Source organism: Dermacentor variabilis, chromosome 1 (genome assembly GCF_050947875.1).
Source record: "Dermacentor variabilis isolate Ectoservices chromosome 1, ASM5094787v1, whole genome shotgun sequence".
NCBI lineage: Eukaryota > Metazoa > Arthropoda > Arachnida > Ixodida > Ixodidae > Dermacentor > Dermacentor variabilis.
This window is the reverse complement of record NC_134568.1, coordinates 118,763,267-118,786,542: the sequence shown is the minus strand read 5'-3', so window position 1 is coordinate 118,786,542 and position 23,276 is coordinate 118,763,267. Positions and strand designations below refer to the sequence as shown.

General features: G+C 47.6%; 1 protein-coding gene across 1 annotated transcript in view; it reads left to right on the top strand.

The window, feature by feature from the left end:
• Positions 1 to 3,887: 3,887 nt before the first annotated feature.
• The window catches only part of LOC142571896 (uncharacterized), a 67,739-nt gene continuing 48,350 nt past the window's right edge, over positions 3,888 to 23,276 (top strand). The window contains exon 1 of the mRNA XM_075680584.1: positions 3,888 to 4,181. Coding sequence (XP_075536699.1) covers positions 4,103 to 4,181 — 79 coding nt within the window. The 5' untranslated portion in view covers positions 3,888 to 4,102. The remainder of the gene's footprint in view (positions 4,182 to 23,276) is intronic.

Below are 23,276 nucleotides of genomic sequence, written 5' to 3'. Positions count from 1 at the left end.
TGAAATTTGGGCATGGGCGAAATTAGGTTTGGGGGTGGGTCAACTTCAAATTTGAACGTGGCCCAACTGAAATATAGGGAGTGGGCCAACTTAAATTTGTTGGTGGGCCTACTTGAGATTTTAGGGTGGCCCAATGTCCATTTGAACGCTGCTGAGCGTCCTTCGAGTTATGAACACCTCGCGGGCCAGCGAGCGCGTTGAGACGTTTAGCGCGTTTTCATTGGGCCTTACCGAGACGCAGTCAGAGCGCAGGGGAGCACTTGCGTGGACAAGGCACGCAGAGAGAGAGAGAGAGAGAGAGTAAAACATCTTTATTAATAATATTTCAATGGTGAGAGCAGTGTGGGAGGAACCCTCAGTCCAGGGTCCCTAAGATGATTCCGGCGATGTTTCGAGCCCGTTGTATCACTGCTCGGAGGACCTCGGGAGGTCCGTCGCGGAGGGCATCGTCCCACAGCTCTTTGTTGCGTAGGGGGTAAAGGAGACTTGGCAAGGGAGGAAAGAGGTTTGCAGTGCACTCAATCGTGACGTGGAAGATTGTGGGCGAGCTGCCACAGTCAGGGCAACGATCTGCATAACAGTGTGGGTAGAATTTATTGAAAGAGACAAGATTAGGAAAAGTTGCGGTTTGTAACTGGCGTAATGCCACTGCTTCATCCCGCGAGGACGGCGGTGGTGCGGCGTGGGTGCGACGAATGCGTGTATAATGACGGAGTATGTCTTTATAACGGAGCAAGGGATCCCCCCACTCTGAACTAGTCGCCTCACCACGCCGAGTCGCTCGGAGGGAAATTTCTCGGGCAACCGCATGCGCGCGTTCGTTACCCGGCAGCGAGGTATGACCAGGGGTCCAGAATAAGTGGATGCGGGGAGGTGTGGTTGGTGTATTTTGCGGGATCTGTTTGAGAATTTGGTGCGCCGCTCTCGGGATGCCATGTCCTGATAGGAACGCCCGGCATGCCTGTTGCGAGGCCGTCAATATATACACTTCCTCAGGAACACGGATGGGGTATCGAATTGCAAGAGCAACAGCGAGAATTTCTCCGTAAGCGGCATTTGTTCCGCGCATTGCAGCAGAGTCTCTCAGGGATTCGGTGCCATCCAAAACTACCGAGGTATAGCCCTCTTGAGTGCGTGATGTGTCCGTGTATGAAGTGTGTGTTTCCGGGATGTTTGCAAGCATGCGGCAATCGTACACGGGCTTTGCGCCGCCCTTTAGCTCGGGGTGCATATTACGTGGCAATGGATGAATACTTAGTGCTTGGCGTATCGCTGACGACAAGATCGTTGGACGGGTTTCAGACTCAAGGGGTGGGACAGAGTATCCTAGCCGTGTGAGAAGATGGCGGCCAGTAGGAGTGAGTAGGAGGCGCTGGCGATGGCTGACCCAATGTGCCTCTAGCAGCTCGCCTAGTGTGTTATGTGTCCCTAAGGTAAGGAGACGGCATGTGGAAGTATAGTTCGAGAGGCCATGGGCCAGCTTCGTCGCTTTGCGAATCATTGCGTCTATGCGAAGTTGTTGCGCTTGGGTCAACCGCTGAAATGGGAGATGGTATGTAAGGCGGCTGATCACGCATGCCTCCACCAAGCGCAGCAGGTCCTCTTCTCGAAGGCCCGAGCGCCTGTTGGAGACCCTCCGGATCATGGCCAGAATTTGCTCAATCTGTCTGGATAGAAAGGAAACAGTGTAGTTTGACCTGCGATCCGCTTGGACGTGTAGGCCGAGGATACGAGCACGATTAACCTGTGGTATCGGTGTGCCATCCACGTGCACAGTGATAGGGGGAGTAGAGGAACGGCTCCGGGGGCGAATGATTATGAGCTCCGACTTTTCCAGAGCACATCTTAAGCCGCATTTTCTCGCGTACTCGGAAACTGTATCGACTGCTTGCTGCAGTCGGTCCTGGATGGCTCAGAACACATGCTTGCAGGGGCAAGGGTGACACGGCATCGCGGCAGTGCACTCTCTTAGAGTCACTGGAAACTCTCCCCTCATGCAGCGCCGCTACTGCGGCAGCTGGCGTTCCCATTCGACCGCCCTGCTCTGTCGAGCAGCGCTCGTGCCCGGCGGTCCGGCTCAATTGGTACGAGTGCATTGAATGGGCCGGATGTGGCGAGAAAATCTGACAATTGTCTGCTAAAGCCTAATCATTCTTTGCCACCGGAAAGGCCATGGGTATAGACGCCCATGAGCTAGGAAAAGCAAGTAAGCAAAACTAAGCAAAAACGCAAAAACGAGGTCACAGCCGAGCCAAACAACGCTTACGTATTAGTAGACGATTCTCAGAATTTCTGTAGCTTTCTTTAAAGCATAACACTGGCGTGGGCGTATATTGGTGAGACGAACAAAATTACATTTTAACGGCTGTGTAATGTAAGGATTCTTTTTAGCGCGATCGTATTCCTTCCTTATCACCCCCCATCTACGGTCGTCCGATCTCGGTTATAACGTGAGCGGAGCGCTGCTCGGCCATTGACGAAGTGCGAAAAGGAATAACATTGGAACAGAACCGTTACGTATGTTCCCGGTGAGGGGCTCGAGCGAAGCAACGACCGGCTAGAATTTGCAAGGCTTGAACCACCAATATCGCAACAACAGCAACGATCACGATGGCGACGCACAGAGAACTCTTCCTGGAAAGGCCACGCTGAGCCAAGACACAGCCGTCGTAGATAGACTCGTTATCACGGAAACCTATCGGTATGTAGCTTTCCAGCGACTGCGCTGCTCGGCGGAGTAAGACGCGCCACTTTACCCGCGTAGAAGCGGTATGTGCGCTCTCGCGAGCGGTGGGGAGGTTTTACAGGTGCCGTCGTACGAAGCGGACGAGCCGCGAAATGGGTCGGCGGCCGGGGCAAGGCCGCCGGCGCACTTTCACTGGCCGTCGCCACCGCCGAGTAATGCCATTTCTCATCGCCAAAGCTCGTGTCGCGGACCTAACAGCGATTCCAGGTTGCGTTCGAAGCGGGAGGCGAGTCACTTCTAGCCGAACGAAGGCACAGGAGACGTCGTTTGTCAAAAGCCCAGCCTCGGGAATGTCGGTGGTATCGCAGGCGTGCAGTGTTTTCCCTCCGCCGCCACTCTGCAGCATTTAGTGGAGAGGCTGCCGGTTCGGCTGTGTACGCAGCCTTCACCGTTTGCGCATACCATTTGCCCGGAAATAATTTGCCCTGCGTATCTTTACTTGGCCCCACAGATATAACGTGTCGCCAAAGCAGTGTTTTGTTGCGAGAGAAACACTCATACTGCTGACGAAATGCGCGCGACGATGCGATCACGCGCATACCGCAAGCAAGAACACGTGGACGTGGGTGCCAGTTGCTATACTGAATCTCTCATGTAGGCTTTACGTACCATTACATGTGCGCGATCCTTTGGCGCCAAGTTTTCGCTAACAACGACAAGTAGTGAGCACGCGACGTCGTTTGCCCTATACTGTTTTCTGACTGTTCGTTACGCCATGCGACAGCCGCCAGCAGACCAGTCGAGCACCTTGTTCGTCTCCTTTCACGGTGTTCGAGCCCATCCGGACATCGACAGTTTCCCAGACTTTGCGCTTCCGTTATACTGGTTAAGTCGTTCAGCCCGAAGTGTAGCGCCGGCAGTGTCAAGCTAGCTTGCGTTGCGTGCTCACTGGTGTTCGCATTCATTCACCAACGGTGCGTGCTGAACAGTGGTACACTTTGCCGGCACGGCTCATAACTTCGCGAACAGGATCCAGTTGTTGCGAGGTGGTCAATGGTGACGTCAGTGGAAACTTCCACGGTCGCGAATCGTGCACACGAACACACGTTGAGGACCGAGCCTGTACGTAGTAAGCGTGTACGAAACGGAACATCGTGATAAAAAGGGCGAGAAATCCGCGCGCTCGAAGGTCGCGCTGCTGCTGAACTGGTCTCTTGCTCACCTCGTCCCCAGCGCGAGTTGACGGCCATTCTGTGGCTGCGTATAAGATCAAGGGCCCGCGGGGGGCCTACGAGCATTTCTGCACGGGAAATTTCAGCCACCTTGCCCCGCACCGCAGCTTGCTCGGCAGTGCGAACGACTATCGCTAGCGCACTGCAACACACCCGCTGCCTGCCCAACCCAGTCTCGTTTGCCATGGCGAAAGTGGCTCTAGCGTGCGTGCTGTCTTTGCTCCTCCTCGTGACCGCCGTGTTTGCCGGTGATTTCCTTTGCGGTGAGTACACAAATGCTTCAGCATGGCCAACTGCGGAGGCGAACGCGCTCGTATTAAACGAGCAAACGAAGTGTTTGCGCGCCATTTCGGATTCGCATGAAGTGTTCCAACCATGCACGGCCATCAATTGTGAGGTATAGTGGTGGCCTACGCATGCGCACGCCGCCGTCGTACATGCTGTCAGCGGTGTTCAGCTGCTTACACCAGTGCCGCAACTTATGCACCTGGACCCGTAATCACCCAATAAAAAAAAAAACTACACCAGAACTGTTCGTAAGAGCAGGTGCCAGCCGAACGTGGTGTTGGAGATATATTATTAGGAAAATCGGTAGGACACCGGCAAACAGCTCTTACGAACAAAAGGTTTTGTGAATATGGCCGCTGATTTCACTTGTGAATGTTTCAGACGTTGAGGAGAACTTGAAAAAACGCCTTTGTAAAGCGGCATGCTAAAAAAAAAAAAAAGAGGGAGGGAGGGGGCGACCTATTTTGAGGTAGCTTAAAGTGAATCTCCGCCTCAAATGTACAACCGCGGGAATATGTACAGCCAGGGACGTTTAGTCCATTTCCTATAGCTTATGAAGGTTGATAGCTGCAGAAGACGGGCGTGGAGTAGTGGTTAGAGTGCTTTCTTTGGCTTGAAGTCGATAAACGCTTGTTCGATTCGCCACATGAGTGCACAATTTAAACAAAAAGGCATTTTATGAGAATTGTTCGAAATTTTTGCTGCTAATGGACGGACACCTGTAGTCAATTCCACAGCTCGTAACTGCTTTTTGCAGGACAACACGATAATTTTCATTCCGGCCGTATAGCGTATATGGCACACGAGAAGTGAAGTAGTGCAGAGCGCACTCCGTCGCTCAGGAAGCTGCAGGTCTTTCCAGCTCAACCGCGATCGTTCGCACTCAATTTTTTTTTTCATATATGACATTTGGCAGTGGGTTGGTTGCATGCAGCACCGTACGTTTTCTTTCAACTAAATGTGAATACACAACATTATTTTGTATATCAGTGGCGTACCCGCCGTGGTTGCTCAGTGGCTATGGTGTTGGGCTGATGCTGAGCACGAGGTCGCGGGATCGAATCCCGGCCACGGCGGCCGCATTTCGATGGGGGCGAAAACGCCCGTGTGCTTAGATTTAGGTGCACGTTAAAGAACCCCAGGTAGTCAAAATTTCCGGAGTCCCCCACTACGGCGTGCCTCATAATCAGAAAGTGGTTTTGGCACGTAAAACCCCATAATTTTTTTAATCAGTGGCGCCATCTGCCGCGGCCATTCTAAATACAGAGAAAAAATGGATTTTTCTACACTATCGTCACGGACGACGCGCATTACCCTTTTAGCCTCGAATGTATACGCAGATGATGACAAGAATGAAACATTTGGTGAACTGTCCAAAGTGTCCTGCTACAGCTTCTACAGTGGAGATTCACCACCTGTTGTGGCTCTGCCCAAGAACGAGGGTTACTCGAGAGAGCGAGCTACCAAGTTACGAACGGAGAATACAGAGTAGCTGTAGGCGTTGGCTCAAGTACGACAAGTTCGCTGAGCCGCTACTGATGTTTATGCATGAAGAGGACCTCCGCACTTTTATTTCAATAAACATCTATGCCGCAGAGCAAGCAGCACGAGAGAGAGAGAAAATAAACTTTATTGTTTGACCAGGCTTCTTTGACTTCAGCCCTAAGGTGGGTGGCCTCCTCAGTCCAAGTAGCCATGGCTCGCTGCCGCTGCCCGAGCCCTGTTCACCACCTGTAGCTGGTCTTCAGGGTCTCGCGTCCGCAGTAGAGCCTCCCAATGGTCTTCCGTATCTTCTTCTGGTTCCGCTTCTTTCTGCGCGTTATCGCCTGGTGGTGGTGATGACGGTGGTATGTCTGGGTTATTCCTGCATCCCAGCACCATGTGGCGCAGGGTGTTTGGCGTGCCCGGCGGGCAGAGCTTGCAGTCCCGCCCGTAGGTCCCCGGATACATGGCGTGCAGAAGTGTTTCATGCGGCGAAAATAAAGAAAGAAAAAGAACACTCAGACGCTCACAATACTCTATTTTATAACTTCATTCTGATGATGCACAACCATGTATAAGCTCCTAAATGTGCCGAGTAGGCGAACAAACTGCTTATTTGTTCCTAATAATCGATTTGGGCTTCTAATAAGGTATATGCTTCATGATGCGCAGTGCGAATGTGCTGATATAATCTTGACCGGGTGAGGTGGGCCTTCACCGCAGGAATTAGGAAACAACGACGAATCCGGGCATAGTGAGGATGAAAAAGAGTAGAAAAGGTTGCATTCACTTAATTGGTACAAGGATGTGACTCTCATCTGAGTCTCGAGCGCTCTTATTAACACGTGGGTCAGCACGGCCTTAAATAACCACTGGTGGTCCTGTCGTCGTCGCCGTCTTCCTGCGGAGCCTGTATTTCCCTTTTGCCCATCCTTGGTGTCAGCTCGGGGAAAAGGGGTGACGTCGTCTTGACCTTTGGTTTCTGCTTCTATCCTTTTGGGTCAGCTCGGGTAAAAGCGGGACGCCGTCTTGTTGTTTGGTTTATGCTTCTACCATTTTTGTGTCAGCTCCGGTAAAAGCGTGACGTCATCTTGACCTCCGGTCGTTTCTTCTATCCTTGTGTGTCAGCTCGGGCAAAAGCGCGACGTCGTCTTGACGTTCGGTCTCTGCTTCTAGCCTTTTATGTCAGCTCGTGGAGAACGAGGTGGCGTCGATTCGCAGAAGAGGGCAATTATGTCGACGTGGGGAAGACCGTTTGAATGCCTGTCACACCTGACTGGTCGATCATAACAGAACTTAGTGTAGTGGACGCAATAAACTATCGCCACCTTTATTTCTATGGCACGTTTATGGCTCCGCGCATTCGGACAGAGCAGTTGCTGGAATGCCTTTGAAACTAGCTCCACTTGAAGCTACCAACCTTCGTGTTCTCCCCTATTGCCGTTAAACGCGGCGGAAAACGTCCCACAGTGGACGGCTTGCTTCAAGCACCCGTCTAAACAGCGCGCTCGAGTTAAGTCGAGGACGGGGACGGTGAACCACAGAAAAGAATTAAAAAAAAGTTCTGGCCATGTGTTCCCCGTCCCTGTCCTCGTTTCACTTCACCTACACGTCGACAACGCGCCTAATTTGTGTCTCAATTTCAGCTGGTATCTTGGCAATTCATGATATCTAAAGAAAGGTGTGAAATACGTACACAAGTAGAACAAAAATGACAACGTGCACACTTGTGTCTACTAGCGTACGTGTTCGCGTGCACGCTTGCTATCAATACAATGAATCCTGACCAGCTTGCTCAACTTTCAGTCGTTCTAAGCGTTTTGACAATGGCGGCCGTCCGGACTAACAAGAATTTAACAGTTCGGCTGTCCAGACTGTTAAACAATAGCAGCCGTGCTCGGTTGGTACAGAAATGTTTCTTTAGTAACCGTCCGCGACAGTTTTGAGGGTTACATTCGCACTGCATGTTGTGATCAGGCCACTCACTTGGTTCAGACTCATGTCCGAGTATGTCCTGTTCAAACAATCCCCACAGCGGTAATCACTAGAGGCCGAATTCAGTGAGCTTTTCTTTTGTAAGAGATCTGTGCCATGTGCTCAAAATACAGTAGACTCCCGTTAAGAGGAACCTGCTTAAACCGAATTTATAGACGCGAGGAACAATGTGTATGCATGTGGTTGGTTTCCTATAGACACAATGCAAATACAAAGTTGGAAAGCAATTCAAATTCTAGTTGGCGTCGATCAAAGACAGTACCTTCCAGAGCGAGTTGGCGGTGAGAATGGTGAAGAGTCACAGCGTGCGACTCTCTATCGCCCCAGTTTTCGCGTGAGGGCAGTAGGAGGAGCGTCGGACTAATTAAATTTTTAGACTGTACTATCTTCGGGATCGACTCATTTTTAGACTGCACATGCCCACGGGAAAGGCTTTGCACAACCTTCCTGATGGGCCCACATTTTTAGACTGCACATCTTCGGGATCGGACCATAAGAGAGGCTAGAAACAGATATACTCAATACGGAAAAGTGGGGTAGGCACGTTAAGAAAGGCATCGTCTTTAAAAAAGTCCACATAACATAAACCAACCACTCGGTTAAGCAGAACTTCCGCACTGGCCACTGACGGCTGCTACTCGGCCCAGCGAGAGGCCCGGGTCGGCAGAATATAAGGAGATCCCTTTGTGAACTACCACGAGAAGCAAATGGCGTTTTTGCGGGCGCAAACTTCTAAACCAGTGTGACATGAAAAAAAAAAAACGATGAATGATAAGGTCAACAAAGCCAAACAATTCTAACAATGCACATGAACAAGCTATTTTTTAAAATTTTGCTACTTCCTCTTGATTGCTTCTCTGAACGATCATGCACTTTTCGAAGATGTGACATTTCTGCACCTGTCAAAGACACGGGGCGCGGGTGTGCTAACGTATTTGTCTTCACTGTTTGTCTTGTAATACTTGGCGCAGTTTTCGCAATGTCGTACCAACAAGCCTCGTTATTCGCGCTACTGTGGTTAGTCGAGAAGCACGGTAAATCTGCATATGGTTACGTAAGAGCAAATCGTCAAACACGGCAGCCACCTCAAGCGTCAAGCAAGATGAACGAGGCACGACCTCGTTAGTCGCTGTCTCCAAAGAAGAGCGATATCGCTATGTCCAACACAACCTTTTTCTTTCGGCCAACATATCCGACCATTATTTATTTATTTAGTTAGTTAGTTAGTTAGTTAGTTAGTTAGTTATTTAGTTAGTTAGTTATGATACCCTCAAGGTACATTGTACATTACAGAGGGGAGGGGCATAAGCAAAAGAAAAAAAATGGTGACACTTATGGCATTACAGTGCAAAACAAAACAAAGACACTTAAACATAAATACAAAGAATAAAGGAACTCAACAGGCACATGCTAATATAAAAATCTAAACATAAAAGCACCATAATACAAATCGCAACATTGACTTGTTAGGGCATAATAACTAAATTATATTTTCTATTGTGGTCCTAAAAAGGACAGGAGCTGTTATGGCCACTAAGGATGGTGACAAGTTATTCTATTATTTGCATGTTTTAGGAAACAATTAATGCGAGTACGAGACTGGTGTTACAAGGAGGTATGGTGACTTTTCGGGGACGGTTCAAGCGGGAAGAAATAAGTGACTCCAGCTGAATCCAACGTGAACGCAGGGTGCTGTTTTGGTAGAAAAGTTTATGAAAAAGTGAAAGACGGGATAGTTTTTTTCGAGGGCAGGCGCAAAATGGGGGAGCTTCATTTCTGTTACACTGGCGGTCCTGTGGTCGTTATTTAGGATGAATCTAGCTGAGCGATTTTGCACGGCTTCATGGCATTATATTATATCCCAGATGTACGTCCCAGATGGATCCCAGATGGATGCTGCAAATTGAAGCTGTGGACGAACATAGGTGGTGTAAAAAATCAGTTTCATTGATGAGGGCGCTAAAGAGAAGTTCCGGCGAAAGTATCCAAGTGTGCAAAAAAGCTTTTGATGTTATATGTTCTATGTGCAAATTCCAAGAAAGGTTATTATTAATGTGAACACCAAGGTAACGATGAGAAGTTACTGTTTGCAGTGGGACAGATAATAAGTAGAGCAGGTCAAGTCATTACGAGAAACTGTCATTGATTTGCACTTACTTGTATTTAATTACATCTTCCAAATACTACGACACCAGTCAGTGATGCTATCAGGGTCAGTTTGAAGGGCTGTAATCTCGGCATCATTAGAAATTTTACGCTACAGCACATAATCATCGGCAAACAGACATACATTAGAAGAAACGTAAGTAGCTAGGTGAGTTTATATATATATATATATATATATATATATATATATTAGAAACCACAAGGAGCCCAGCATTGATCATTGAGGCACACCTATTCCATCTGGTGCCGAAGGGGAGCAGACATCTTTAGCAAAGACGAACTGAACACGAGAGGTAAGGAAAGCGTGTATCCAGGTAAATATGGCGGGATCAATATTAGGCACACTAAGTTTATGTAATAGCAGCGAATGGCTTACCTTGTCAAATGCTTTAGCGAAGTCTAAAAATATGCAGTGAGTTACAAAATCAATGCCTAAATATGCATGCACGTCGTTAGTGAATGACAGGAGCTGAGTATCACATGAAAAATATTTGCAGAATCCGTGTTGTGTGGGAGTGAAAAAGTTGCTGGACTACAGAAAATTAATTAGATGTGTGAAGGTAATGTGCTCTATTATTTTGCAGGGTACGGATGTAAGGGACACCGGCCTGTAAGTGTTAGGATGTTGAGTTTCCCCGGACTTGTGGATCCGAATTACTTTGCTTGTCTTCCAGTCTGTGGGAAAGTGTTCCAGAATGATACGATTGCGAAAAAATACATTCAAGACTGATGGAACAGTATTCAACCGTGTTACGCAAGAATTTAGTATTTATTTGGTCAACACCATAAGACTTTAGTTTTAAATTCTGGACGATTGCATTTATTGCCGTCGCGCTAAATACAATAGGATCCATTAAATAATAGTGATAAGGACATAGCACAGGATGCTCACCACTGAAGTCTGATGATGAAAAAGAATTAACAAACGAATCATTTAGCATGTTGGCGCAGACGTCGCTGTCCACAGGGTCCCCAGATGAGGTTGATGGTAAGATTTTATTTTCACTATTTCCTCTTACAATATTCCAGAAACGCTTAGGATTGGATTTCAGTAAATTTGCAAGAGTATAGTGTTGAAGAAGGACATTTTATTAGTTCTTAAAGCATACAGGTAGCTGTTCGTAGCATATCTGTCTGCAAGCCATCGAGAGGCTTTACGACATCGCTTCGCAACACGAAATAAACGTTTCTTCTTGTTAGAAAGTTGATTTAAGTAGCGGTCATATATGGCGTTATTGTGTAGACGCGTCGAGAAGGAACATGCTCATCAATTAATTCTGAAACTTTATTTTTGAAGCTGCGCCAGTTTTCTTCAACTGAGCGATGACGAAACTGCAGCAAAAAGTATCTAGAAAACAACAGAGAGCTTTGTTAATGGCGGGAAAGTTAGCTTTGTTACAATCTCTGATGGTCTTTAGACGCCTGCGTTGCGATGGACGTTTTAACGTTATCGTGAAATTCAAGGCATCATGGTCACTCATACCAGGAAGGTACGTAACTGGTGAAATGTTATCAACTGATGACGTCAGAATCAACTGAAGCAACGAGAAAGTATGTGTAGCGTGTGGGTCGGACGACAATTTGTGTAAGATCGTAGTCACATCAAACTGCGATAAATTTATTTGATTCCGGTGTTGATGAATTAGGGAAGGGACGAGTGTGCGTCCATGGGATGTTTGGAAAATTGAAATCTTCCATTAAAAGTATCTGCATACCTGGATACCGAATTACAATCTGATCTAGGCAGTCATGCAGACTGTCGCAAAAAAAAAAAAAACTTAGCGCTTATGGGTGGCCTACAGCAGACACCAATGATTATCCTTTTAAACTTAATGTCAGGCAACACCAAGTAATTTCCATTTCACAGATAATAGGCACACTGACACACTCAATGCACTTCTTGACAGCAAGCAAAACACCACCGCCGATTCTGTTGCTACGATCATTGCGAAAAAACAGCATAATTGGTAAAACGATGAAACAGCTCAGAATTCGCTATTTTGTTGCTCAGCCATGCTTCCATCAGTGCGATGAGAGAAAGAGAGAGGGATATAAGGAAGGCAGGGATGTTAACCACTCAAGAGTCTGGTTGCCTACCCTACGCTGGGGAAGGGAGAAGGTTAAGAGAGAGAAGGAAGAGAGAGAGAGAGAGGGTATAAAGACGTGCATGGATAGTACTTGAGTCAAAGCCGCTCGTGCGAACCATGCGTTCTCAGAGAGTACAAAAGTGCCTTCACTGCCTTCTGAGTCGATGATTGGTGGGGACGGTGCTCTAGTACTCTCTGTTCACTCAGAGGACGATCATCCAGTTTCCTCAATCATTTGGACAAAGATTGTCTTTGTGCTTGAAATTGAGGACAGTGGCACAATAAGTGTTCAGTGTTCTTCTCGCGTCCGCAAACATAACATCCAGGACTATCAGCCATTCCAATTAGTGCTGAGTAAGCTTTCGTGAAGGCAACTCCCAGCCACAACCGACACGGAAGAGACGCACCGACGCGAAGCGTCAGTGCGATGATGTCAGCGGAACAGTGATTAATAATAACATGTAACTCGTCTTGTTTCAAAAAAGTATTTTAGCAAAGAAAACAGAGTACTCATATGACTTAGAGCAACCTCCCCTCTCGGTTTCCTATGGTATTGCCGAAAGAACGCGACCGGACCGCAATGCTCGATCAGCGTTCTGAGAACTGTCGGAGGTTTGAATTTCGCGTGCAGTGCCTTCTGTTTCGCTGTATTCAACCATTTGCCATCAACGAGCAGTTTCTTGTACCTCAATGTAAGTGGCAACTTCTTCCCTTTACCATCTTGAATTAGGATTTTCCTTAGGTTTCGTGTCGCTGTAAAATAGCCCTCAGTCATACATACGTTTGGTTCCTTCAATAGAACCTTCTCTGAGAGCACCAGTTCTTTAGTTTTGTACTTTTCAAACTTAACGATTAGTGGACGCGTTTTCGCCGTGTGAAACTGACCTATTCTATGTGCGCGGGTAATACTGTCTGGAGAAATATTAAGCTGTAGTTTATTATTTATTACCTCAAGCACTTTTTCTTCTGTCTGCGATGGCGTTTCACCGGCGACATCCGACAGTCCATAAAAAAAATTTTGGAAGATGCTTAGAGTGGAACGCGATAGCATTCAAAGATCCCTGACTGCTTCTCACGCTTCCCGGCAACTGGAGCGTATGTAACCGTAATGTTTGTCGGGAAACGCTGGCCGTGAACGCTATGCACGAAGGCGAGCTTTGTGGTGGAAGCACGGCCTCTTGCGTGGGCCGTGATGCGGCGGAGGAGAGCGCCAGCTGCAGGTATTGGATGGATGGATGGATGGATGGATGGATGAATGGATGTTATCAGCGTCCCCTTTGGACCGGGGCGGTGGTTTGCGCCACCAAGCTCTTGCTATTATACTGCATATTGTCCTACCTAAGTTAAAGAAAGAAAAAGGAAAAAAAAAACACGATGAATTCCCATAACCAAAATTTCTGACCCCCTATTGTGAACTTTGTTTTTGTACGTCTCCGTTTTTTGTCGTTTCCCTACTTCCACCTATCTTCCAATCGCCTCTTGCTAATCTCTATTGCGGATATGTTTACTTTCTCCCTGCTCTCGCTGAACCCAAGGGTTTCGAGGAGGCCAGTGGTGCCTAAATCGACCGCTGGACAGATATCTTCACATTCTAATAAAACATGCCTCTTCCTTCTGACATCTGGCTTTACAGGTGCGTGTTCTAAGGCATCCTGATCTCGCTTCAAAGCTTCCCTTTGAGTTATCATAAATGAATATTACCGCTGCAGTCCGTGGACTGCAGCGGTGGCGTAGAGGTAGAACACTCGCCTCGCGTGCAAGAGGTCCGTGGTTCGAATCCCGGTGCCGCGCAATTCTCCACCGGATTAAAAAAAAAACCGCGTGTTGATAAAATTGCATAAACGGGCCTGGAGGGTGGCCTGATGCCGGTGACCAGAACCGGTAACGCACTCCCTCACCAGAGCAGGATAGGCCACCCTGGTGCAGTACTTGGCCACAACCTCCTATATGAACACGACAATCAAACCCCGGCCCTCAGTCCCCAGCAGCTGCGAAGCAACTGACCACGGCGGCGGTCAGACCTGCGACGCAGCAGAGGGTGCTAAGAATCCCTGGCTCTGGACAGGCCGCCATTGGAATATAAACCTGGCAACGTTTAACGCTAGAACGCTATCTAGTGAGGCGAGTCTAAGTTCTATTGGAGGAATTAGAGGGCAGTAAATGGGATATAATAGGGTTCAGTGAAGTTAGGAGGCCAAAAGAAGCATATACAGTGCGTCCTGTGCTACCGGGGCTTAGCGGAGAGAGGGGAACTAGAAGTTGGATTCCTGATTAAAAAAGAATATTGCTGGTAACATACAGGAATTCTATAGCATTAACGAGAGGGTGGCAGGTGACAAAATCCCAATAAAGAAAGGCGTCAGGCAGGGAGATACGATCTCTCCAATGCTTTTCACATCGTGTTTACAGGAGGTATTCAGAGACCTTGATTGGGAAGAATTGGGGATAAGAGTTAATGGAGAATAGCTTAGTAACTTGCGATTCGCTGATGATATTGCCTTGCTTAGTAACTCAGGGGACCAACTGCAATGCATGCTCACTGACCTGGAGAGGCAAAGCCGAAGGGTGGGTCTAAAAATTAACCTGCAGAAAACTAAAGTAATGTTTAACAGTCTCGGAAGAGAACAGCAGTTTACGATAGGTAGCGAGGCACTGGAAGTGGTAAGGAAATACATGTACTTAGGACAGGTCGTGACTGCGGATCCGGACCATGAGACTGAAATAATCAGAAGAATAAGAATGGGCTGGGGTGCGTTTGGCAGGCATTCTCAGATCATGAACAGCAGATTGCCATTATCCGTCAAGAGAAAAGTTTATAACAGCTGTGTCTTACCAGTACTCACGTACGGGGCAGAAACCTGGAGGCTTACGAAAAGGGCTCTACTTAAATTGAGGACGACGCAGCGAGCTATGGAAAGAAGAATGATAGGTGTAACGTTAAGGGATAAGAAAAGAGCAGATTGGGTGAGGGAACAAACGCGAGTTAATGATATCTTAGTTGAAATCAAGAAAAAGAAATGGGCATGGGCAGGACACGTAATGAGGAGGGAAGATAACCGATGGTCATTAAGAGTTTCGGAATGGATTCCAAGGGAAGGGAAGCGTAGCAAAGGGCAGCAGAAAGTTAGGTGGGCGGATGAGATTAAGAAGTTTGCAGGGACAACATTGCCACAATTAGTACATGACCGGGGTAGTTGGAGAAGTATGGGAGAGGCCTTTGCCCTGCAGTGGGCGTAACAAGGCTGATGATGATGATGAAATTGTTTATTTCCTGATTTCGTTTTTTCCTCTTTAGTAGTTACTCATGACAGGTTTCTTTTCCATTGCCGCCACCAATGAGATTATTTCAGCTTGACGTTCTTTGTTGCTATTGCAAGGAACCGGGAGCGCCGCTCCGTGGCCCCCAAGACACCCATCGCGACGGCGCGAGCAAAATGGCGGACGCCGCTGCAAGTCTGTGAACGCCGTCGCCGGTGTGCGTGTGTGAAGGGGTTTCTTTGAGTTTTCGCGTAACATAATTATAGTGTCTCGTATAGTCAAATTACAATCCGAGAGCTATCATGTGTGTTGGTTGTGTGCAAATCGCAGTTTACGATTTTTTTCTACGTATTTCAGCTTAAAAAAATCACATCGAAGGCCTGTGTATACGTGGTTTGAAAAATATTTTTGCCGTGTAAAACGCAAAAACGTTTTTCTGAGATAACCCGTGGACCGATTTTAATTAAATTTGTTGCATTTGAGAGAGCAAGTTAAATTCTAGTGACTGATGGAAGCGCAATTTCGATTTAGGGCCCGACTTTCGTGAAAAAGATTTTCAAACATTCGAAAGCTTTAAAAAGAAAGAAGCACGAAATTTACAAATTAATAGCTCTGTATCAAGAACAGATATCGCGGTTCTGTAAACGGCATCCACTAGATCATTGAAAGCGGACAAATTTGATATGTCATTTTACATCTTACCTGAATTCGTTAGGTTGTGTACAAGGGTTCTGCAAAAGTTGTATTTTCATATTGCTACCTATCTTGAGATTCATGTGTAACATATAAATATTGTCCGCTTTAGATGTACTGTTAGATGCAATCAACATAAGTGTGATATCATTTTTCATTCTTGAGTTGCAGAGTTGTAAACTTGATAGTTTCGTTTTCAAATTTTTTTTCAATTTTTGCCGCTTCTTAATAGAAAATTGACGAGCTAACTCAAAAATTCGAAACCAACAGTCACTATATTTTTCGTTTTTCTTTTGAATACAACAAACCTCGCCAAATTTGGTGCAGTGCCTCCCCCCCCCCCTTGCCGAGAAAAACGAATTCTCCTTTTACATGTATTTAGATAGGAGCACCAAGCTAAAGCTTCCTCTTCACCCTTTCGCGTTAAAACAAATTATCACGACGGAACTGATCTTCCGCATCGTCGAGCTGGGCCGTTAGTGCGCATGCGTCTTTTTCTACATGGTGTATACTTTCATGTAGTTCCTTTGACTCCCGTTGCCACTGATCCAGCGCAGTAGTTTGATTCTAAACTTTTTGCAATCTTGCTTTTATGTCGAATATCGTCTGCGAAACAGTCTGCTGTTCTTTTAATTCACATACTGTTGCTGACATAGATTGTTACATTTTTTTAATTATGTGGTTTTACGTGCCAAAACCACTTTCTTATTATGAGGCACGCCGTAGTGGAGGACTCCGGAAATTTCGACCACCTGGGGTTCTTTAACATGCACCTAAATCTAAGTACACAGGTGTTTTCGCCCCCATCGAAATGCGGCCGCCGTGGCCGGGATTCGATCCCGCGACCTTGTGCTCAGCAGCCTAACACCACAGCCAATGAGCGACCGCGGCGGGTAGATTGTTACATTGATTCCATTCTGATAATGTTTGTTAAGATCACGAACTGTTTTCAAGACTTCCTCAAGTGCATCAGAAGGCTGCTTGTTAGGACCAGGGTTACTCACAACGTTGCTGCAAAGAAGCAAAAGCAAAGAAACAAATTGGTCAACCAAAATGTCAGGGCACGGAAGCACGTCTAAAGAAGGATAATTGGATTTGAAGCAATGATATGGTGACTTAGAGAAATAACTAACCTGCGCAGCAAGAAGAAAACGCGTAAAGCCCAGACTAAACGTACGCATGCGGACGCGCGCGAGCTCGCGTCTACGCGCCTTGCACCTGCCACGCCTCGCGAGAAATGGTGGTTTACATCCACAAAGACGTGCTTTCACGCGCGCGATCAACGTTACTAGACCCTGTCTAGTAACGTGCGACAGCACGCGTTCGCTGGCTCACTCATAGACGGCTTGGAAGAAGCCACTTCGTACTTTGTTATTGACAGCGTTTTAAAATGCTTCGACATCTATAAACGTCATATCTTTAGAGCTGTTAGATTAGCGCAAAAAAAGGAAAGATTAAGCACTTTCTTGCATGATAGTAATCTGCTTTACTGAGAGTTGAATGTACCGCGCCGTAGGTGCGTAGCCAGGCGCGCCGACGCGAGGCAGTCCAAGGTCCAAGCGCGCTATAACAGAGAGCCAGCTGTTCACCGAGTTCGCGCCCATCGCGCCGCTTTTCGACGCGTACGAGCCGTGCCGCACTGTCTGCGCATGCGTGGGCGCACGGATACGAGCTTACGCGCGTCCGCAAGCATGTACGTGCGGTGTAGGCTTAAGCTTTTCATGCTTGTTCCAATCGTGCCTCCGTGCCCACGGACGAGGGACTGCTCGGCGCTGGGTTTTACTTGTTCTGTGCCTGGTGACGTCGAAGATGTGGCGGCTGCGAAGTGATGAAAGTCTGTCAGACGATGCTAGTCCACGTGATGTGCTTGCGTTCCATTGACGCCGGCAGGATGACAGATGTCGTTGGTGCCGCTTCGCTGTCTCCGTTGTCGGCAGAAAAATTGCGAAGGAAGTAACCCTTCTGAAGTAACCACGTTCTTCAGGCGCGGGAGCGCAGGTGTGCATGGCCAACCACGACTACGCCGAAGAGGAGGGATTGGTGTGACATTACCGCAGGCGGTCGCAGAACCTCAGTCTCAGTGATGCTGACTTTTATAATCTCGACTTCACGCACACTCGTAGTTCGGCAGAACGTTGCCCGCAGCCCCAACACTTGTTCGCAAGAGCGGTCGTGTTAATTTAGCGAGGAACGGGGGTAAACAGAGATGTGCAAAAATAACTTTGCCTTCCTAGATGGAGCCATGGAGCGTAGAAAGAGAAATCGAAATACGGGGCAAAATTACTGCGAAGCGTGTTGCACCGACAGGAAGGTTGAGTATGCTGGCGGGTCAGTCAGCAAAAGTTAAAAAAAGAAAGGTAGGAAAGAAAAAGTACTCTTAGCAGACATATGCGACTTTTCAGAATAATTTATCAAGGACCAGCGAATATGTCCAACTTTCCCGCGAAAGAGAGTCATGCCACTGTAACGCACCGTGTCCTTCGGACATGCTTCATTCCCGCAATCACGCAGAAAAACTCCTCCTGCAACTCCGCTTAACCATGGCCAATAACCCGAAAAGCTCCGAGCTTGAAGTGTGGCAATGGAACTGTAGGGGGTTCCGAAAAAAGAAAGCACACCTCCAGCAGCTTCTAGCCTCCTCTTCTAATCTCCCAGCTGTCATTGCGCTTCAGGAAACTCACGGACTAATCAGCTTCCCAGGTTACAATGTCTATAGACCAATAAGGTCTCCCGGCCCGATACGCCAATTCTTACGCTAAAGCACCTCACTGCCAATCACACCCAATTCGGCAGCGTCGATATAGAGCATGATTTTCTAGAAATTATTCCTCGCAAAAATAATGCATCTGGCCTTTACATTTTCAATATCTATATTCGTCCACAAGACAAACATCACCGCTTTGACTGCCCTTTTCGCACAAGCTATTGCCGCTGCCACCAACCACCCCCTCCTAATTCTTGGCGATTTCAACGCACCCAACCAGTTGTGGGGTCACTCCGTTTCTACTCCTAAGGGCAGAGCCCTATGGATCCACATACAAGACCACAGACTCACATTACATAAAGGCATCGATGCACCAACCAGGCTAGGCAACAGCGTAGCTAAGGACACCTCCCCCGATCTTGCGCTTACATACAGAAGCCAACACGTCACATGACACAACTCACAAGTTAACCTCGGTAGCGACCATTACATCATTACCATCACAGTACAATTCAAATACAAACCCTTTGCACCCAAACCCCTCAGCCTTACCAATTGGGACAATTTTTGAGAGGCCCGCTAGATATCAGCTCCCACAAACATTCAAGACATTTCAGAATGGGTTCCGCAACTACACTCAGACGCCCAGACGCACACTACCACTCTGCCCCCTGAAACCGCTCTCACTGCGGTTGATTCCAGGCTTCTACACATGTGGGAAGCCAAACAGTCTCTTCTCAAACGGTGGAAGAGGCAACGGTACAACCGAAAAATAAGGCTCAGAATTACCAAATCAGACCTCCAGATCCAGGAGTACGCCACACAACTGGCCTGCCAGCAGTGGGGCCAGGTATGTGAAAGCATGCATGACAACCTCAATAACAAGCGCACATGGCAACTCTTGCGACACTTATTAGACCCTACCACATCGCGCACACAGTACAACCACAGCATAAACAAACTGCTACATGCACACAAAAACAATCTCAACAGACTCTTCGACGACCTCCGCCATAAACATCTGCCTCCCGCTCAGAAGTATGACATGCCAAAATATACAGGCGAACCCAACAAGCTACTAAGCACCGCTATGACAAAAGCAGAGGTTCGCCATGCCCTCGCCACCCTGCGCACAATGTCAGCACCAGGCCCCGACCTTATTAACAACAAAATACTCCGCAATCTAGCCGACAACTCCGTTACAACCATCACGGCGTACTTCAATCACTGCTTTGACACTGACACCCTCCCTAGTTCGTGGAAAGATGCCAGGGTAATTTTTACCCCAAAGCCAAACAAACCACTCAACATTTCTAATCTCAGGCCTATATCACTAACCTCTTGTCTAGGTAAAACACTCGAACACGTCATCCTCAACCGACTTAGTAAACACATGGAAGACAACAATCTTTATCCATCAGAAATGGTAGGTTTTCGAAAATCTCTCTCATGCCAAGATATCATGCTTCGAATGAAGCATGACATCATTACACGCAATAGCAGTCTAGATACGCAAGCAATTCTCAGTATAGACCTCCACGGAGCCTTCAATAACGTTTCACATTCCGCCATCCTCCGAGAGTTTAATCGCATCGGGGTTGGCGGAAAGACGTATGATTACATACGTGCCTTCTTAGCCAACCGTACCGCAACCATACACATAGGCACAGAGCAATCCCCTTCGTACATTTTAGGTAGCTACGGCACGCCCCAAGGCTCAGTGCTCTCCCCTTTTCTTTTTAATCTTTCTATGATGCCGATGGCGCGAGCATTGCGATCTATTCGTTATCTCAAGTTTTCTCTCTACACCGACGATATCACTCTTTGGACAACTGGCGGCTCCGATGGAGAGATTCAAGACACTCTACAGGCCGCAGCAGACGCCGTCGTGGCTCATGCAGGGGCTATGAATCTCACATGCTCCCCTCAAATATCCGAGCTACTTCTGCCATCCCACCGGGGAGCCGAAAAACACATGTCTAGTATACAGGTCATCCTAAACCACATCCCTGTTACAAGAGTGGACAGGCTCCGGGTGCTCGGTTTACACATTCAAAGCAACATGCTCAACACATATACCCTACATACACTCCAAACCGCAGTCGATCACACCCTGCGCCTTCTAGGGCGAGTCTCCAATAAACATGGGGGACTAAAGGAGGAACTTCTCCACTTGATCCAGGTCTTCGTTATCAGTAAGATTACAGTCGCAACACCATATCTACATTTCCTTAAATCAGAATCAGATAAAATCGACACTATTTTACGCAAAATATATAAATTCGCTCTGGGGGTCCCCATACGTACTTCCACTGAAATGCTAATACTTACTGGCACCTTCAACACACTTACTGAACTCACAGAAGCCCACCTCACATCCCAATATAGCAGACTTTCTAACACCGCAACAGGTCGACACATTCTACAAACTCTTTCTATCACTCCGGCACCCATCGTCAAGATTAAATACACTATTCCACATCACATACACGAGAACCTCTGCATTTCCCCCACTTCCTAAACTCATGCACCCTGTGCACCACAAACAGCGCTGGAGGCAGCGAGCAAGGGCTCTCCAAAAACAATTCTCCACCTCAAAAGACGTGCTCTATGTTGATGCCGCCGAATATGGGAACAGAAATTATTATGCAATATCAGTCATTAACTCTCACGGCCAGGTCGCTGCGGCCGCCTCCATTTCTGGCTCTTCCTCGGAGGAGGCGGAGGAAGCGGCCATAGCCCTGGCCCTCACAATCCCAAATTCATCAGTTATCGTTAGCGACTCCAAAGCAGCCATACATCGGAGCGGGCAGGGTCTCTAAGCCAGCTCTTTCCCTCCTCTTGGCCCATCCTTTCCAACAAACTGTGGCATTAATCTGGACTCCCGCGCATGCGGGCCTTGCCGGAAACGAGTCGGCTCATGCCAGTGCCCGAGGATTTACAGTCAGGGCTTAGGCATCAGATGTGTCCGACCTCGCCACGGAGGAGGCGCCGTTTACAGCGCGGGATTGACTTATTACCTACCGCGACATCTGCACACACTACCGATTAGACCGTTTAATCTTTCTGCCACTCATCATCATCATCATTTATTGAACCCTTAAGGACCCTTTACAGGGTATTACATAAGGGGGGGGGGGAGTCATAGATATACATAAGTCAAAGATGTTACATCAAGAATGAATTGAAATAACGCAGGTTAAGTAATGCAGCAAGACAAAATAGGAGTACGGGCGACTTCAAATGCAACAACACTTGGAATGAAAAGAGAAATCGTTCAATTGTAGTTTCCAAAATGTGAAAGCAACCGGTCTTTAAATTCTTCAGGACCATGCTCCCTGGCAATCGCATCTGGGAGTGCACTCCATTCCTGGATTGCTGTGGGTAAAAATGATTTATTGAAGGCAGAAGTTGATCCAGACAGGTGCTGTAAATTGAGTGAATTGAACAGGCGTCGTGACGAACGTGCTGGTGGTAGAAGAAGTGATTCGCGCAGATGTTGAAAACGGTGGTACAACTTGTGAAATAAGCATAGACGTGCTATCTTGCGTCGATAGACCAATGTGGCTAAATTGAGCGATGACTTAATACTACTGATACTAGTTTTGTAATCATATTTTGAAGATATGAATCGAGCAGCACGGTTCTGGACCGATTCTATTGCATTGATTAGATATATTTGATGTGGACACCAAATCGCGGAAGCGTATTCAAGTTTTGTTCGAACAAAAGTTTCGTACGCCAGTTTATGGACGGAAGGAGGTGACAACGATAATGTTCTTCTGATGAAGCCTAGTGTTTTAGAGCTGTCGGCGATCAGTTTCGTGATGTGTTCCGACCAGTTGAGATTGCTAGCGATTGGGATACCGAGGTAGCGATACGTTTGTACTTGCGAGATGTTGACTGTGCGTAATGAGTACTCATGGGTGATGTTAGTGTGCTTGCGGGAAATTCGAATAAACTTGCATTTAGAAATGTTAAGCTGCATCAACCATTTGGTACACCAGGGGTGCGATCGGAGATGGTTGTTCGGCGCATTCGTTCGGTTACCGGCGCGCGCGATTGGCCTACTCCGAGCCGACGTCGCCAGCCGCGGGGCGCCGCCCCGTTTTTGGTGACGTCAAAATGACGACACGCTCCTGTCAATCATCCGCCTACCGAGCATTTCGTCCGAACGCGACGGGAGTTGAGAAGTTTGGAGCGATCATACGGCTTCGCATGGCGCGTCTGGTGGATTGGATTGGATCCAACAGGCGGCCTTTTCGGCTGGGGAATCGCACGTTTGAATCGAATCCATAGTTTAATTCTAGAAAATGGCGCTTCCGTTGGAAACTTAGGTTGTTGCGTTGGCGTTTCTAGAGGAAGGAGGAGAGCGGGTGGCGGTGCGAAACGCGCTTGAAGAAATGGCAGAAAGTGAATTCCGGCGTCGTTTTTGTTTCTCGAAACAAATAATTAGTTGGTTGTACAGAGAAATCGACAACATCATCGGTGCCAGCGAGCCACTGGGATGTTGTCGCTGCCTCTTGAAAAGTGCGCCACTCTTCCCGTCGTTTTTTTTGTTTCTTTTTCCTTCTCGCTGTGCGCGACACCACCTAGGGACGACGCAAAGAACCTAATAGTTATAAATTGCAGTAGTCACACGTACTACTATTTGAAAACGTGTTTGGGCTTGAGAAAAAAAAATA